Source organism: Juglans regia, chromosome 10 (genome assembly GCF_001411555.2).
Source record: "Juglans regia cultivar Chandler chromosome 10, Walnut 2.0, whole genome shotgun sequence".
NCBI lineage: Eukaryota > Viridiplantae > Streptophyta > Magnoliopsida > Fagales > Juglandaceae > Juglans > Juglans regia.
Window position 1 is genome coordinate 776,408 of NC_049910.1, and position 16,975 is coordinate 793,382.

Here is a 16,975-nt window from a genome sequence, read left to right on the forward strand (position 1 = left end):
CATAACAGGAAGTTATGTATAAGACAGGATCCTTTCTGCCTAAACAAAGGGTCGACAAAGATATAAAACTTTGGACGGGCTTTTTTTTTCTTTCTTTTTTCTATTGTACGTCTCGTTGGAGATAAATGACAGTATTCTGAGTTGGATATTGGCATGCAACTCCAAACAAGCCACTGACAGCATCTTACAAAAGAGTTGGATGCAAATTTGAGCATCATGAAACGGGGAAACGAAACATGCGTGCACCAAAGAAATAATAGTAGCTTGCACTTGTACTCGAATTGATGCAGGAATGTCTAAATAACTTCAGGGATATTACATAAAAGGAAAGTGGATTCACATTGTTTCATACATAGCAATATATAAATCTTATGTATCATCATGGTCGATGCTGGGTTCTTTTCCTGTCTATTTTACAAGAGTTCATCTCAAACTCATCACAGGCCAAGGAGTCACGCCACCGGCTGGCAGCGACGGTCGTATAATGGGGACCCGCCTCACCACAGAAAAGGCTTCATTAAGACGAGCTGCACGGGTCATGAACTGCGACACCTTCTGCAAAGATTGTTACAGTAAAATATGCAAGTTTGACGATCTACGTTCCATTAAATCTCATAAGATTATCTTGGAAAAAAAATCACATTTGCTATATAAGCAGATGAAGCAACATCCACTCAATAGAAACTAATTCACTAAAGAAAATTAAAACGCACTTATCCTGCCAACTGGCTTTGCTCCAAGTCCCCAATTCAAGAAATATTATATATCTCCCTTCAGTGATGTTTATTTTAATATAGTTATCAATATATCACAAGATTACCGGAAGGGACCTACTCTTTTTGGATTTCCACCACTCAAAGCTTCCACCATTCATAATTTCTTATTTATACATGTAAAGAGGAAGATGAGTCTTCAGAAACATAGAAAATAAGATTTAAGGCATACTTCAGGCATCAGACATCAGACATCAAATAGCCAAAATGAGTCTAGTCTGAAGTATTCCGGCTGAAAACTCATTCCAACACAACTATCTTTTTTTCCCAAACTAAGTTGGTATATTTCACCTTCCCGTTCATGTTAACAAATTCTCGTACCAAAAAAAAAAATTTTGTGCATTCATCTATCAGCCTAGATTCCATGGACCTTGAATTCCAAAAATGTTGTATCGTTCTATGTTATTGATTGAAACTAGTATCATTCGGCGTCATCAATCTGATAACCATCTTATAAAACTTCACTCTCGACTTGCTAGAATTTGTTAACTATCCCAATCCCTTTATGCAAACAGTATGTACCTGAAACCTGATATACAACTCTGAGCAGGCTTCTCAACTAACATATGTCTCACCAACAGCACAATCAACTTCTCATGAGAAAATAACACATGGTGTTTAGCAACATGCTAGCATACTATCTAGATTTCCTCAAGAGCAGAATGTGATATAATAAACAACTAATATGCCACGCAATCATCCATATATTCCCTCAATCTTGCCAGCCAGGAGGGTGCAAAAATTTCTGCCCAAAATACTTCAGCTTGGCTTCACTACAGGATTTGCGAATGAATGCTGGGTTGGGCCACCTCGAATGGCATGAGCAGCATATGGGGAGACTACATGCATGGTTTTTAGAGGGATCTGGACAAAAGACCAGCCAGTGTCCACCCAACTAGAGGGAATGAGAAATTAATAGGCTACGAAACTTATCTTTAAGGTTTACTTTATTCTGATCATTCAGAGGGCGATGCGGAGTCGCTAAATGAAGTCCTCCATTTCTTTTGGAGGTGCTGACATACATTACGCTCCAAACTATACAGCCCGAGTGCAAGTGAGCCCAATATATTTGTTACAAAACTAAAACACATCCTTTTTTTCTTTCTACGCAAAAAAGGCAATGGATGAGGTGAAAGGGTCCTAGAAAGTGGGAACCGCCCTTAAGTGGCCAAACCCAAACCCCATCAAGGACATAATGGTACACAGTCGGCAAACAAGGATCGTGGATATAAGTCTCATCGTCTTGTCAAGTGTCCATATTATGAAAACCTATCTCTACACATCTGAACAGGAACTAAATCATATCCATAAAACAACATCAAGAGCCCCGCTATATCTGTACACAAACTAAGCTTTAAAATATCCTTAAAACAACACGAATGCTTGTTTGATCCACAACTTCAATTCAACTTTTGCCTATTTCTCACCCCAGACTACCAGTCGATCACGGCCAATAAAATTTCTCCCAGAGTTCGACATTGAGAACCAGAGGTTTAAGATGTCTAACTACACGAGAACTCTCAGTGGCAAGAAAATTAACCAACCAAAAGATGCTTGAATAGTTTCCAATGATTTCGAAGCGTTGGCACTTCAATTTCTTGTGCCGATAAAAAGTCACCACAATAACAATAAAAAAGAGTCAAATATATGCAAAAACTGACCTTATCATCAACAGTGACCTTCAGCTGCAAGGTCTGGCTCTTCCTCTTCATCTTATACAGTCTCCGTCCCAAGAACACGAACCCCATCACTGCTGCCGCCACGGAGAAGGACCAGACGGGGCTAACTCTAAAAGCATAATACTTCAAGATCTCAAGAGGAACCTTCCACCAAACTATCCTCCTCCTCTCTCCCTCACCGCTCAATTTCGCGTCCGATTTTATTTCTGCAACCGCATCAGCTTTGTTCTCGATCGAGCTATGTCCACCTCCCAGATCACCCGAAATCTCCGACTCGTCTCGTTTATCCTCACTATCATCCCCGAATTTTATCGACACCAAAGCCTCTCCGCCAGAATCCGACCAGAAGTTGCTAGAATACTTATCCTGGGTTTGAATTTCTCCGAATTCTTCAAAACCCAGTTGGGGTTTGATGTTTTCCGCTGAACCCAATTCATGTTTCACATCAAAGTTATTAAATTTACTCTCATCGGTGCCCAACTTACCCAAGTTTTCATTCTTGGCTTTCATTTCTTCAATTCCTTCTAAACCCACTTGGCTTTTCGCAGTTTCTGCCAAGCCCAGTTCATGTTTAGCATCGAAATCACCAAGCTTACGTTCATCGGAACGATCGCTGCTCGAATCAGACCAGAACTCGCCAGAGTTTTTAATCGCGTATCGTGTCTCAGACCCGGGATCAATCCAACTCGGATTGTCCGATTCAACCTCGCTTGAATCAACCTCTGAAGCGTTCTTGGCATACCTCTCCTGATTCTCAAGGGAGAAGTAATCGGACCTGATCATGCCCTCCGAGTCACCCTCGATTCCCTCAAAATTCCTCAGAATCTCATCCGACTCGGTCGAATCAATCAGACCAGCACCGTCAGGGTTAACGAGTACAGTCTCCGAGTTGTGGAGCACCTCCCAGTCTTGAAACTCGCCAGCCTCGCCTTCCATCTTTTCTGTTCGTTTGTTTAGGAGGATCAACGTGGAGAAACAAAAAAAAAAAAAAATCTAACCCTTAACCCTAACAATGAGAAGCCGACTCCACTTTCTCTCTAGATTTTACACCATAGGATCTCCACCTATAGCAGGGAGTAATAACAAGAGATCCGCTATAGGATTTCCCAAGTATAATACAGTTTAGAGAAGGTCGGACATAAATTCGCCGATGTGATTGGATGGAGCCCAATCAACTGGAGACACGCGATGTGGAAGAGTGAGATCGGCAGTGGTTGAGATTTACCCGGGAAGGACTGGGATAGCCCTTTCTTCGACAGAGAGTCGAGAAGGCATTGAAGGGCATGCGGAACAAAAGGATAAAGCAAAAAGGTTTTGATAAGATTACAGTGGTTATTCGGAAATTGCGGAGACTGCCCAGTTGAAATTATTTTTGCACCTATACCAAAGTACCAAACTCTTGAACCTTGTCGACCTTCTTCGTCTTTGGTCTTCACCCAACTCAACGGCAAGTGTTGATTATATTCTTCTGTACAAAAGCTACTTCATTTCAGCCAAATTTAGTTAAGAGAGATGTTTGTGAATGGGATTTTGCAGTTTTTGTAATCAATTCTTTACAATTAATGTGCCGTTTTGTTTGATGGCAGTTAACCGTTTTGTTTGATGGCAGTTTTTGTAATCAGTCCATTACTATTAATATGCTGTTTTGTTAGAAGGCAGTTTCCTCTGCAGTTGGTTAGTTGGTACTTCCGTCAATCCGTTCTTAAAAATCAACAAAATCTACTATAATCTACTATCAATAATAATTTTAATTTTTCATAACTGTCCTTCGATTAAAGTTGAGTGATAAAACAGTTGTAGAGTTATGGTAGGTTTACCATTTTCCAATACCTATAATGCAAAAGTTGCTAAGTTCATGCGGTTTGACGCTGATATAACTTTTTTATTAAAAAAAAAATGAAAGAAATTTTTTTTTGAGAGAACAAGAAGATCATCTATTTTATAAAAATTATTTTCGCCTTAATTCTCATCATTTATTAAACAGATACTTTACATGTCAGCATCGGTGCGCGAATTTGCTTGCAAGAAGACTTTTCATAATTATAATGATATGTTTTGAGGGATTTTAGTGTTAAGATATAAAATAAATAATAAAATATATATCTTCACATTGGTGTAAGCCTTTGAGATAAGTAGTGATTATATATAGTATAAGTCTTGAGTTTTAACTCTGACTCTACACTCTATCTTAATTAATTAAATATTTCACGTGTTGGATCACCTATTGAAAGAGAGTTTGACCCACATGTGTTAAAGACTGTTAATATATAAAATAAATAATAAAGTCTAACTCTTTTTATCAGTTTAAACTTTTAGAACAAATATTAATTTTACAGTTAGAGAATGTCAAAAGTCTCGTCATCCAACTTATTGCATACCTTCCCCTCTCCCACAAAGTATCGATGTAAAATAGGCTTTTTAATTTCTGCCTCCGAAAGAGTTAACTTTAGCAAGGCAATTAATTGAGGGCAGTTCCATCTTAATTGGGAGGAATGGGACCTTACACATGTGAGGGCTTTTAATATGATCGTGATGTGGATGCTGATTCGCTGAAGCCTCCAATCTTCTCATTAAATAGAGTAATACTATATACAAGTTTAAAATAGATAAATTCATGTAAATTTTTTACAAAAAAATAGAATATTCTTTTACACTTTTTTAAGGTGATATATATTTTTTTATAAAAGTTTGTGTGAAATTTTTCTATTTAAAATTTGTACATTAAATATTATCCTTCTTTCCCATAATATGAAATGACTAGAATAACCTTCCCACTAAAGATAAAACGACTAATCTGGAAATGTCTCAATAATATCCTTCTCACTAAAGGTAATCTTTTCAAGAAGAATATTATAGAAAGCAACCCTTGTCCAATATGTGAAAGAGAGATGGAGACATAAGTGCATGTGTTATGTGATTGTGCTGCAGCAGTTGATGTTTGGGATGGAGAGACATGCATTTTCATAAATGGAAAATGCTTTTTCCTAATTTTCAATTGTTATGGTCATAAATGATTATGAAATTAAATCAGGAAAACCTTGAATTGGCTTCAGTTATTTTTTTATCACTTATGGGGTAGGAGGAATGCTTTTGTTTTTCAAAACCATTTTAAGAAACATGCTACAGTTGTTGCAATGGCTTAGGCTGATCTCTTTTTGTTCAAAGAAGTCAATAAGAAAAGTAGCAATAGTGCTGAAGGGTGTCATGGGAGAGGATCTATTTAGAAATGGATGCCACCTGATTGGCCTTATTTTAAAGTCAATTTTGATGTAGCTTTTGACAAAGTTAGTGGCAGAATAGGAATTATCATCAGGGACTCTAAATGTGGTTTGCAAGCTTGTTTGACAGCATTTAAGGAGTATGTGTCCTCAGTTTTTCAAGTAGAAAGCTCTACTCTTTACAGAGCTATGGAACTGTGTATTGAGTTGGGATTGAATCAAGTGAGTTTTGAAGGAGATGCCAAGGTTGTTGTAGATGCTGTCAATTCTAGAAATGAAGATAATTCTTGACTTGGTCAAGTGACAGAGGATTTGCAGCAGCTGATGAACCACAATCCAGCATGACAATTATCTTTTGCAGACAAGTCTGCTAATAAAGTTGCTCACATAGCAGCTAAATTGGCAATGAGTGGTGTTGGTGAAAAAGCTTGGTTAGAGGATGGTCCCTGGAGGTTTTAAATTCTATTATGGACGATTTAGCTTGTATAATTTAAGTTTATCATCAATGAAATTGTTTTCCTTTAAAAAAAATGACTAGAATGACCGCTACTTTATACTAACTAGATGAAGGAATCCAATTCCCACAAGGTTATATAAGAAATGCTTCCAATTCCTGCCTTTCGGCATCTGTATTTCAATATTTCAAGGCAAGACATCTAATTTACTTAAATTTATCTATTTTTTTCTCATTTTAAATAAAGTTATGCTATATTATACGCTCTTATTTTAATTTTAATATATTGTATAAACGTAGTCTTGACTCCAAAACTTGACTGTAGACTTGGATTCGTTTTGGTTTGTATGAAGTTGTATAGAATCACGCACATTGCGGATAAAACTTTTTTTTTTTTCCTCATCGAGCATTCATTATATATATTAATAGAAAGGGAGTTACTACAAAGTTTAGGGAGGATCATTCCCACTATCTATATATAAAATACAATTAGGAATACTAATAAGGAGTATTTGACCAAAAATATTTTCAGTCGCTGCCCATTGCGCTACAGACAATGTGCACATTGATTTTTAGATCGGTATATTTTCCTGATCCTCCAGTTTACTCGGGATGGAGATTTCTGCAGATGTGTTCTAATATCGGTGCTAATTGCCACTCAGGTGAAGAAGATTCTTTTGTTATAACATCTCTTTCCAGAATTGACTGACTTTTTTGTAAATGATTTGTCATTTGTGTCGCAAGGAGAGCTGCTGAGACCTCTGCAAAGGAGGGGTTGATGCTTTGGATTTTAAAGGTCCATACCTCTATAATTCTTCCTTCTGAATCTCTACATATGACTGAGATGGTTGAAAAGGAGTCTCGGATCACTGCGTCAAAAGAGAAGCTCCAATGATTAGGCGGAGGTTTGATCCAACTTTCCTTAAGGATATTCTTTGTCTTCTGTTCCCATGCTTTCTTGTAATCTTGATATGTAACATTTAGCTAGAGGGAATCCTTTTCTAACGTTGAGGATGCATCATTGTGAACAATATCATTCTTTTTTCTCTAAATGAAATCCATAACAATTATTGCAAAGAGTTAAAAAGGGTGAAGTTCTGATTCAGTTAAACCAAGTTTGGGAACTGGATTTATTATCAACTTTATCCATTCTCGCATGGATGTAATGGGGAGTGATGCCAGATGTAGAGGCCAGATGTTATATTTTCACAAAATTCTAACTACAGGGCATTCCACAAAGGAATGGAGCAATATTTCTTCTGCTTGATTGCATATTGGACAGTGTTCTTATTGTAGATTCGGGATTATTCTATGTAGCTGATCCCTGATAGGAAGGATGTCCCATACAACTTTTCAGAGTACAAGTTTGTGGCGATCATGTATTAACTTCAAATCATGTCCAAACCTTCAGCCCTTTCAAGTAAAATCAAAACGATTCATTTCATTAAATCAATCCATGTCAACATTTCGATACATTTTGGTAGATATTTGAGTTAGAGAAATACTACTTTTCCTTTCCATTTGTACCACTCCATTAGATTGCATGGTAATTTTTTTTTTTGATTAAAAAAGTGATTTTAAGTATAGCACCGCCCCACATGTTAAGAGTTTTCCTTTGGCAGATTCTCAAAATCTATTATAGGCAAACTAGCTCAACCCTTTTTCAAGCACGGAATGCAAGGGCACGTGGCGGAATGCAAACTAAAACCGGCTTATGACTTTTCATAAGATGGAAGCAAGGAAATGACATGTCCTATTAAAAAACAATACCGATTAGGAAGAAAAATGAAAAATAGCTAAAAGTAAATTACATTTAATTTATAATAAAAATAATTTTATAATTTATAATACAATATAAAATCACGTCAAATCACTTACCTATTTTCATACTCAAGAGCACTGCATCCGTATGCTAACTTAGGTGACAAAGTCATTATTAATCTAAGCGTTATAATATTTTTGTTTATGCTAAGTGTTGAGTGTTACTTATTTACATCGAGTGACGTGACATTATTATATTTTATGTGTAAATTTTAAAAAAAATATATTAATTAAATGAAATAAATTGAGAGATTTTTATATCCACCTAAGTTGGTCTAAACTTGTTTTACTTATTAAGAAAAAAATTATAAATAATATATATTAAGATTGTGAAATTTGATTTGTTTGGTTAAAGACAAAATAGAAATAACATTAGAATTTGGCTTTACTGATAAAGTATATGAGAAATTATGTAAAAAAATATTAGTTAATTAGAAATAAATTATGATAAGTCCACTTAAGTTCAGTCATTCACAATTTCACTCACAAGTACTCACAACCATCAACATCGTCATAACCAAAGGCCGCCAGATACAGACTCTAAAGTTGCTCACCAGCAGACAAAAGCCCCTCTCTCTCCCTCTCCCTCTCTCGCAACGCAGCCATGGCTTCGATCTCAGCTGCAATCTTTCACACTCCGCTAATTCTCTCTCCGAACTCATTGCCTCACGACGCGAATCAGAAGAAGATCTGTCAATCGCAATGCCGCACATTCCCCCTTCTTCGCCGCTTTGCTATTTGCCGGTATACTCACTTTTCTTTTACCTTCATTTATCATTTTCCAGCTTTACATTCTGTTTGTTTCGCGTGGAAGTGAAGGACGAATGAACGGATAGTTCAAAATAGTCCCGTCTATCGTTTTTCTGTTCCTTATGGCACTTAGTTCTTTTTTGTTAGCCTCTGTAGTACTTGGGCTCGCGTGCCGAAGAAATAAATGTCTTCAGAGAACTAGTTTTTTAAAACTCGTTTCCAAAAAGTTTCAGGAAATGAGAAAGAAAACTCTCAAATGTTGAAATGTCTATAAGATCTCGAGTTTCGGTATGGTTTCCTTCCCTGCATTTTCTCCGAGACCAAACGGTATTAAAGTTTTGTTGGTTCTTTGATTCAATTTTGACTATAAGCATTGGTATTGGATGCATTGGCTGTGGTTCTTTATTGTTATTTTACTGTGCCTCATCCAATCACTTTATCAAAGTATGTAATCGGACCCTAGTTTTTATTGGACGAACTAATGATGCGAGGGTGTGATTCTTGTGCTGTGAAGGGCAAGTCCACAAGGAGTGAAAAGAGAGACATCAAATACCCGCATCTTTGCTTCAGTTACAGGTTCAATATTTGTCTCCTGTTACACTATGTTTGAACACATGCTTATGATTTTGTAGAACATAATCCTATTTTTTTTTTCTATTTATCGGCAGATGTATTACTGGATGAAACAGAGGAAAAATTTCAGCTTCCCAAAGGTGACACATGGTCTGTTCATAAATTTGGCGGTACCTGTGTTGGAAGCTCAGAAAGAATTAAGAATGTTGCGGATATTATTGTTAAGGACAATTCAGAAAGGAAGTTGGTGGTTGTCTCTGCAATGTCAAAGGTCACAGATATGATGTATGACCTCATTGAAAAAGCTCAATCAAGAGATGATTCCTTTGTGTCTGCATTGGATGCTGTTTTAGAAAAGCATAGATCAACTGCTTTTGACCTACTAGACGGGGATGATCTTAATAGTTTCTTGTCACGGTTGCATAATGACATCAGAAACCTTAAAGCGATGCTTCGTGCAATATATATAGGTATCAGCCTATTCGCTATCTCTCTCTCTCTTGCTATATAACTGCACACATGCGCTGTGCCCACACATATCTGTGCTTGCGTTTCCATGTGTGGCTGAAAAGGTTTAATTGTGGTGCTGGGCTTGCCGGCCCATAATTGTTTTAGTAATTTACTATATTTTTTTTCTTTGGCTTAAAGATAACAACCATAGCCTGTTTCATGATCTCTATTCTGGCTGTACATGGCATGTTTCTTGATATTCCTAAAGTGCTTTGTTTATTTTTTATTTCTTATCTATCGTCTGGAAGTATTGAAATTGGTGGCTTAAAGAACCACTTGATAATACTCGTTTGCTTGCGACTTTTGCTGCTTGTGATTGATTCCTTTTATATCCTTATCTGATTTCTTTTTTTGACCGGTATGCATACTCATACTGAATTCACTGATTTTTCTGTTGATTTTCGGTAAATTAGTGTTTACTCAAATGACATTTACTCACAAGCTTCATGCCTTACAGCCGGTCATGCAACAGAATCTTTTATGGATTTTGTTGTTGGGCATGGAGAGCTGTGGTCTGCTCAGATATTGTCGTCTGCTGTTAGAAAGGTCTGGAGATAGTTTGCTCATCATTTGAACAATCTGCTAAATGTCACTCGTTGAACTATCTTCTTTATACCTGTTGTATTTTGTGTTGGCTACTGCAGAAGGGAATGAACAGCAAATGGATGGATACCAGGGAAGTCCTTATTGTAAATCCCAGTGGTTCTGATCAAGTTGATCCTGATTACGTGGAATCTGAGAAAAGACTTGAGAAATGGTATTCCCAAAATCCATCTAAGATTATCATTGCGACTGGTTTCATTGCAAGCACACCGAAAAATATCCCTACTACCTTGAAGAGGGATGGAAGTGACTTCTCTGCAGCTATCATGGGTGCTCTATTTAGGGCTCGTCAAGTCACAATTTGGACAGATGTTGATGGTGTGTACACTGCAGATCCCAGAAAAGGTTTGTACTGTCCTCATTTGATGCTTGCACACTATAGTACCCATCACCTTAGATTTGAATATATGCTTGAAGACTTTATTAGTTGTAAAAACTAGTTCAAGGGATCTACCTCGATGTGCGCTGGTTGGAAAATCATTCTAATAATGGGATCATGCCTTTCTGGGATGCTCTGAAGCAATATTAATGTGGGTTTAATTCAATGCTGATAATAATCTCTTTCTGCAGTTAGTGAGGCAGTGATTCTGCAGACGCTGTCTTATCAAGAGGCCTGGGAAATGGTGAGCTTGACCATGCATCTCTCAAATCAAAAAAATTTCCATGCACATTTTTAACATAAACTTTAAAAAATGTGCAGTCATATTTCGGAGCGAATGTATTACACCCCCGTACCATAATTCCAGTGATGCAATATGGCATTCCAATTGTAATAAGGAATATTTTCAACCTCTCTGCTCCTGGAACAAGGATTTGCCACTCTTTAGTCAATGACAAAGAAGAGGGCCAAAGTTTGGAGTCTCTTGTCAAAGGATTTGCAACGATTGACAACTTGGCCCTTGTAAATGTTGAGGGGTGAGCCATGGATTCCAGTGATTGTAAATGTTGCTGCCCATTTCTCTGTATATATGAATTTATTGTATTTACACTTAAGAAAAAGTATTGCATTTGGTTGTTACCCTGATCTGTAACATTCCTTCTATGTTTCTAACTCTTCATTTTTTCTTTTTCCAGAACTGGAATGGCCGGTGTTCCAGGTACAGCAAATGCTATTTTTGGTGCTGTAAAAGATGTGGGAGCTAATGTTACTATGATATCTCAGGTTCCTTAATCTTCACTTTTAATTTAATTTAATTTTATTATTATTATTTTTTTATGGTACAACATTGATGATGCTCATCAATTTGGTTCCTAGGCTAGTAGCGAGCATTCTGTGTGTTTTGCTGTGCCCGAGAAGGAAGTAAAAGCAGTTGCTGCGGCATTGAATTCTAGATTTCGTCAAGCTTTGGATGCTGGGCGTCTTTCTCAGGTGCTTTTTTCATAACTAAAATAAGTTTTATTATCGATCAGGAAAGAACAAAGGCATTATTGAGGTACGTAAGGAGTATGCCTCAAAAACAAGAGATTTATTGAACTTCTTGACTTAATTACAAGAGATTTAACTTAAAAAACGTACTATTTCAATTTACTGAAATCAACATCATTATCTTAATTATGATATCGTGATTGGCTCTCTCATGCTTGTTGGACTCACTATCATAGGATAATTCTTTCTCGATGCAGGCCCCTTTTATAATTGAGTCTCAAAGCCATGTTTTTTATGTTTTCTAAATTTCTTTGATATAATATGCATGCTTATATTTTTTTTTTATTGTGTTTGTTTCTAATTTTTTTTGTTCCCATTTCTCTTCTTCAATTTCATTGCTCAGATTGCAGTTATTCCAAACTGTAGCATTTTGGCAGCTGTTGGCCAGAAAATGGCAAGTACTCCTGGTGTTAGCGCCAGCCTTTTCAATGCACTGGCAAAGGTTAGGATATTATCTATGTTTGCATTAGTTAACAATCATCTTGATCAACAACTTTTGTTTTAAAATTTTAATTTGATTATTTTTGTCAAATTAATTTTAATTTTAATGGACACTCCAATGTTCGGATTTTCTCTTTTTCATTTCTTGTTTACTTGCTCTCATCAGTGGCAAGGCATAGTCATTATTTGAATTTTCTTATTATTCTTGTCATTTTCCATCTATTTCTATAATGTTAAAATGCAGGCATTTATTAATGTTCGTACTATAGCTGATTATTTCTATTCTCTTATGACTCTTGCCGTTATCCATCTATTTTCTTAATCCATCTACTTATACAAAAATACATCTACTTTCTTAATGTAAAAAAATGCAGGCAAATATTAATGTTCGTGCTATAGCTCAAGGTTGTTCTGAGTACAATATTACTGTAGTAATCAAGCGAGAAGATTGTATAAAGGCCCTAAGAGCTATCCACTCTAGATTTTATCTTTCAAGAACCACCATAGCGATGGGAGTTATTGGGCCTGGATTGATTGGTCAGACATTACTTGAGCAGCTAAGGGATCAGGTGCTTTTTTTGGGTGAAATTTCTTTCAATTTTCCTACTATATTTCACTTATATGTTAGCATGCCTCCTCAATGTCATATTTTGCACATCAAGTTACTTGATTCTTCAGAATTATTCCACCAGAAACATCTGACACCACTAATTAGGGGTCAATTACTGACATAATAATGCTTTCTCTTTTCTTTATTTATCTCTTGGCTAGTACCTTAAGGTATATGTTGTTGACATTTCTTAACTGGTTTGGGTTTTAAAGTTTTAAATATTTATTTATTCAGTTATTTATTTTATTCTGTTAATGCAGGCTGCTGTCCTCAAGGAAGAATTTAATATTGATCTGCGTGTTATGGGAATCACTGGCTCAAGGACAATGCTTTTGAGTGATGTGTAAGTTAAAAGCTTTCAATTAAATTAAACGTTCTTATCTTCAAAATCTTGGTATCATTTAAATTTGAAAATTGGAATGGTTTTTAGAACAGAGCATGGCCTCTTTGCTTTTCCAGTTCTTCAAAAATGTCATCCATTTTGAAAAGTTAATCCCAAGCAGCTTATAATATGAAAAATCACACCATATGTTTTCCTTGGCCTTGCTCTCTCTTGAAATCCCTATTCTTTTCACCTACAATCTCATGGCATTACCCTGATACAAAGACTGAAGGAAACAACTTTCAAGTTAAACTAATAATACATAAGTTGTTCAATCGGACATAGTGTATCATGTTGGATGGCCTATATTGGACCAAAGCAATGATGACTTGGTAATTGACCAGATTCCTTATGTTTGTTCCATCAATCATAGTGATTCAGTAATTTCTCATCTTAAGACGATTAATCTTGAATCTTCATCACTATGGTTGTAGGGGTATTGACTTGTCAAGATGGAGAGAACTTCAAATAGAGAATGGAGAAGTGACTAATTTGGAAAAACTTGTTCAACATGTGCATGGAAATCACTTTATTCCAAATACTGTTTTGGTAGACTGCACGGCTGACTCTGGTGTTGCAAGCCATTATTATGATTGGTTGCGGAAAGGAATTCACGTAATCACCCCCAACAAAAAGGCAAATTCAGGACCACTTGATCAGGTAATATTGGTACCTGATGTCAGACTTTCAAGATTAGCAGGCTCATAATTCCAAACTACTATTTGATTCCCCTTGGGATCAAACTGTGATTTAAGTGGGAGGCCATGGCGATAGGTTGCTGTGCTAGTCTCCCCGGAGGTTTAGGTTCCAAGGGTGAGTCCTAAAGGCTTTGCCGTGGGGTGGTTCCCCCATCATCAAAATTAAAAAAAAAAATTGCAAACTATGAGTTGTGTGCATTAGGGAATCAGCCATAAATGCTCAGCACATCTCCTCATACATGGTAAAGAACCAGTTTCCAATTGATATGAAACCACAAGGCTAAATCCAAGTGACTAATGGGGATTTTTAATACTACAAAAGAGAAGATGATAATTACTAGAATCACAAATGTCATCTATTTACTTACAATTTTTCATGTTGGGTATTATTATATCTTTGCTTTCCCATTCCAGTACTTGAAGTTGAGATCTCTTCAACGGCAATCCTATACCCATTACTTCTATGAAGCTACTGTTGGAGCGGGTCTTCCAATCATTAGCACTTTACGAGGTCTCCTCGAAACGGGGGACAAAATATTGAAAATAGAAGGCATCTTCAGGTTTTGTTATGCAAAACCCATTTTTCTCCTCTCTCTCTCTCTCTCTCTCTCTTTTTTTTTCCCTTTTAGTATTTTAAGGGTGGTGATTCAATACAAACAAGATCGAGCATACCCCACCCTTCTCTGGGCCAAGGAAAAGAAAAGTGAAACCAAAATCTAATGCATTTTTAAAAGACAGTTTTCATCTTTACATGTGTACCATATACTTATCTTTTATTTTTATTGCAGTGGGACTTTGAGTTACATCTTCAACAACTTTATAGGTAAACGAGCTTTCAGTGAGGTGGTGGCTGAAGCAAAACAAGCCGGTTACACCGAACCAGATCCTAGAGATGATCTATCAGGAACAGATGTTGCTAGAAAGGTATTTACATGCTGAATTTGTTGTCAGCCGCAATTGAGTGGAATGGAATGATATAATATTCTGTCTGCCACCGCTCATTACCAAATTTTAAAAAGGGGCGTATCTCACTACAATCTCTTGAAGCCCATTTGAAAAGAGTTTGATTATTATGTGTTGAGATACCTAAGAAAATTGATTTTGTTATTTTTACTTATATAAAAAAATTGACTTTGTTCCAGGTGGAGCCACTTTGCTTACATAACAATTCAAAATTAACATTTTTCTTTTTTGCAACTATTATTTCAATCTGTTTCCATGGGTAAGCTCTAGCCAGGTGGCTGGAATGTCAACATTGTAGTGAATATGAAGTTATGGCTGCTGATTGGATAAGCTGGGTTGCTGATTACATATGCTGTTTTTGGCTGCTTGATAATGTTCACTAAAAACCCACACAAAAACCTTAAATATCTCATTTATTTTCATGTTGAAGGTGATAATCCTTGCTCGGGAGTCTGGTTTAAAGCTAGAACTATCGGATATTCCCATTGAAAACCTTGTGCCTGAACCATTAAGAGTAAGAGCTCATTTTGCCGATCATAGAGTTGATTTACTGATGGCATAAATACACCTTCAATATCTATATATCTATGATTGCTGCAGGATAGTGCTTCACCTGAGGAATTTATGCAACAACTGCCACAATTCGATCAGGATATGGCTAACAACCGACAGGATGCTGAGGACGCAGGGGAAGTGAGTATATCTAAGACGTTATGCTTGTTTGAACCTATTTGAAATTGTAGTGTAACTTTACTAATTTAACCAGCCATTTTAAATGATAAATTGACAGCACGATTTATAGCTGTAATTAGCCTCTCAAAATGCATAATGGTGCCATATGTGATGAGGTGTTGGTGAGTATGTATTTGTGTTAGTGTGATGTGGGGAAGCATATGGAAGCATGCCAGGGATATTTAAATTTAACATGATTAGTTGTGCGAATTTTTCTTCAAGTTTCCAGAGTTCTTTGAGTAGGTTTCATTCCGCAATTTGCTATAGTGGCCATAGTCATTTATAGGACATGGGACTCTGTATTTTGATGTGTTTTTTCTTTTTCTTTTTTTTCACCAAATTCTGGTTTGGTATTTTCCCTGTTTCTGAAAAGCTTGTGATGTATGAAGGTCTTGAGATATGTGGGGGTTGTGGATGTGGCTAATAAGAAAGGTGTAGTGGAGCTACGAAGATACAAGAAAGATCATCCCTTTGCACAACTCTCTGGATCAGATAACATCATCGCTTTCACGACAACGAGATACAAAAACCAGCCTTTAATAGTCCGAGGACCGGGTGCCGGGGCCCAAGTCACTGCTGGTGGAGTATTTAGTGATATATTGAGGCTTGCCTCTTACCTTGGTGCCCCATCATAGTACCATCATTTACAAGCCATGTTCCATCTGTAGCATCTCTGTCCTTCCGGCCTTAATTTTTGTTTTTTTTTGTTTTGCCTGTTGGGCTTCTTGTGGTAGTTAGTTGTTAGTTTGTATGGTTCTGCTACAATTGTAGGTTCATTTACCAAGCGGCTTTAAGACCGGATAGGTTGTAACCGTATGATGCATTTTCCCAATTGGAAAGTGTAGTTTCTACTTTCTAAGAAAATAGTTTCAGCTGTTTTTTCTTATTTTTTATGCCCTTTTTTTTATATACTTTCTGCTGACATGCCATGTTAATCGGACGTTTTTTAATTTTTTAAATGTGAACTTTGTTTTTCTGGCACGTGTCTTCCTGTAATTAATCATGACGTGACAAGTGAGTAATTTCCATTAATTAATTAACAAAACTTAGACAATAGATCATTTGATATATGATTACTCAAAATCCTTATGAAACTATCAGTTAGAAAAATGAAAATTCCAATGACCGCCCTTGTAATTTTTCTAATTCAACAAGGCTCTGATTTGTATGAAATTATAATATTCTCTTCTACCTGTTTCATGAGAGTGTGAGAGAGAGAGAGAGAGTGAAGCATTCTCCTAACATCATGATAGAAGACAAAGGTGAAAATATCCTATCAAGAGCGTTTTTTAGCAATTAAATCTTGGTACATGGAACTGTTGTAGGTGTCTCTAATCAATCT

General features: G+C 36.5%; 2 protein-coding genes across 3 annotated transcripts; one reads left to right on the forward strand and one right to left on the reverse strand.

Annotated features, from left to right (window-relative positions):
- Nucleotides 1-248: 248 nt before the first annotated feature.
- LOC108998863 lies at nt 249-3,896 on the reverse strand. Of its 2 annotated transcripts, none has more exons than XM_018975598.2 (2): nt 2,435-3,896; nt 249-552 (listed from the first exon to the last, which is right to left on the reverse strand). In XM_018975598.2, exons 1-2 carry the CDS (start codon nt 3,386-3,388, stop codon nt 424-426), a joined length of 1,083 nt encoding a protein of 360 aa, XP_018831143.1. In that variant the 5' UTR covers nt 3,389-3,896; the 3' UTR covers nt 249-423. The 2 variants fall into 2 exon arrangements, with proteins under 2 accessions (XP_018831143.1, XP_018831142.1); XM_018975597.2 differs by having other exon boundaries at nt 255-555; nt 2,435-3,887.
- Nucleotides 3,897-8,447: 4,551 nt separating this feature from the next.
- Nucleotides 8,448-16,519, forward strand: LOC108998779 (bifunctional aspartokinase/homoserine dehydrogenase 1, chloroplastic-like). Its single transcript, XM_035694851.1, has 18 exons — nt 8,448-8,689; nt 9,210-9,271; nt 9,364-9,738; nt 10,236-10,324; nt 10,423-10,726; nt 10,952-11,004; nt 11,082-11,296; nt 11,456-11,543; nt 11,637-11,750; nt 12,151-12,249; nt 12,623-12,817; nt 13,119-13,201; nt 13,675-13,900; nt 14,353-14,498; nt 14,727-14,862; nt 15,332-15,415; nt 15,502-15,594; nt 16,023-16,519. The coding sequence occupies exons 1-18, from the start codon at nt 8,550-8,552 to the stop codon at nt 16,266-16,268; spliced, it is 2,748 nt and encodes a 915-aa protein (XP_035550744.1). The 5' UTR covers nt 8,448-8,549; the 3' UTR covers nt 16,269-16,519.
- Nucleotides 16,520-16,975: the final 456 nt, after the last annotated feature.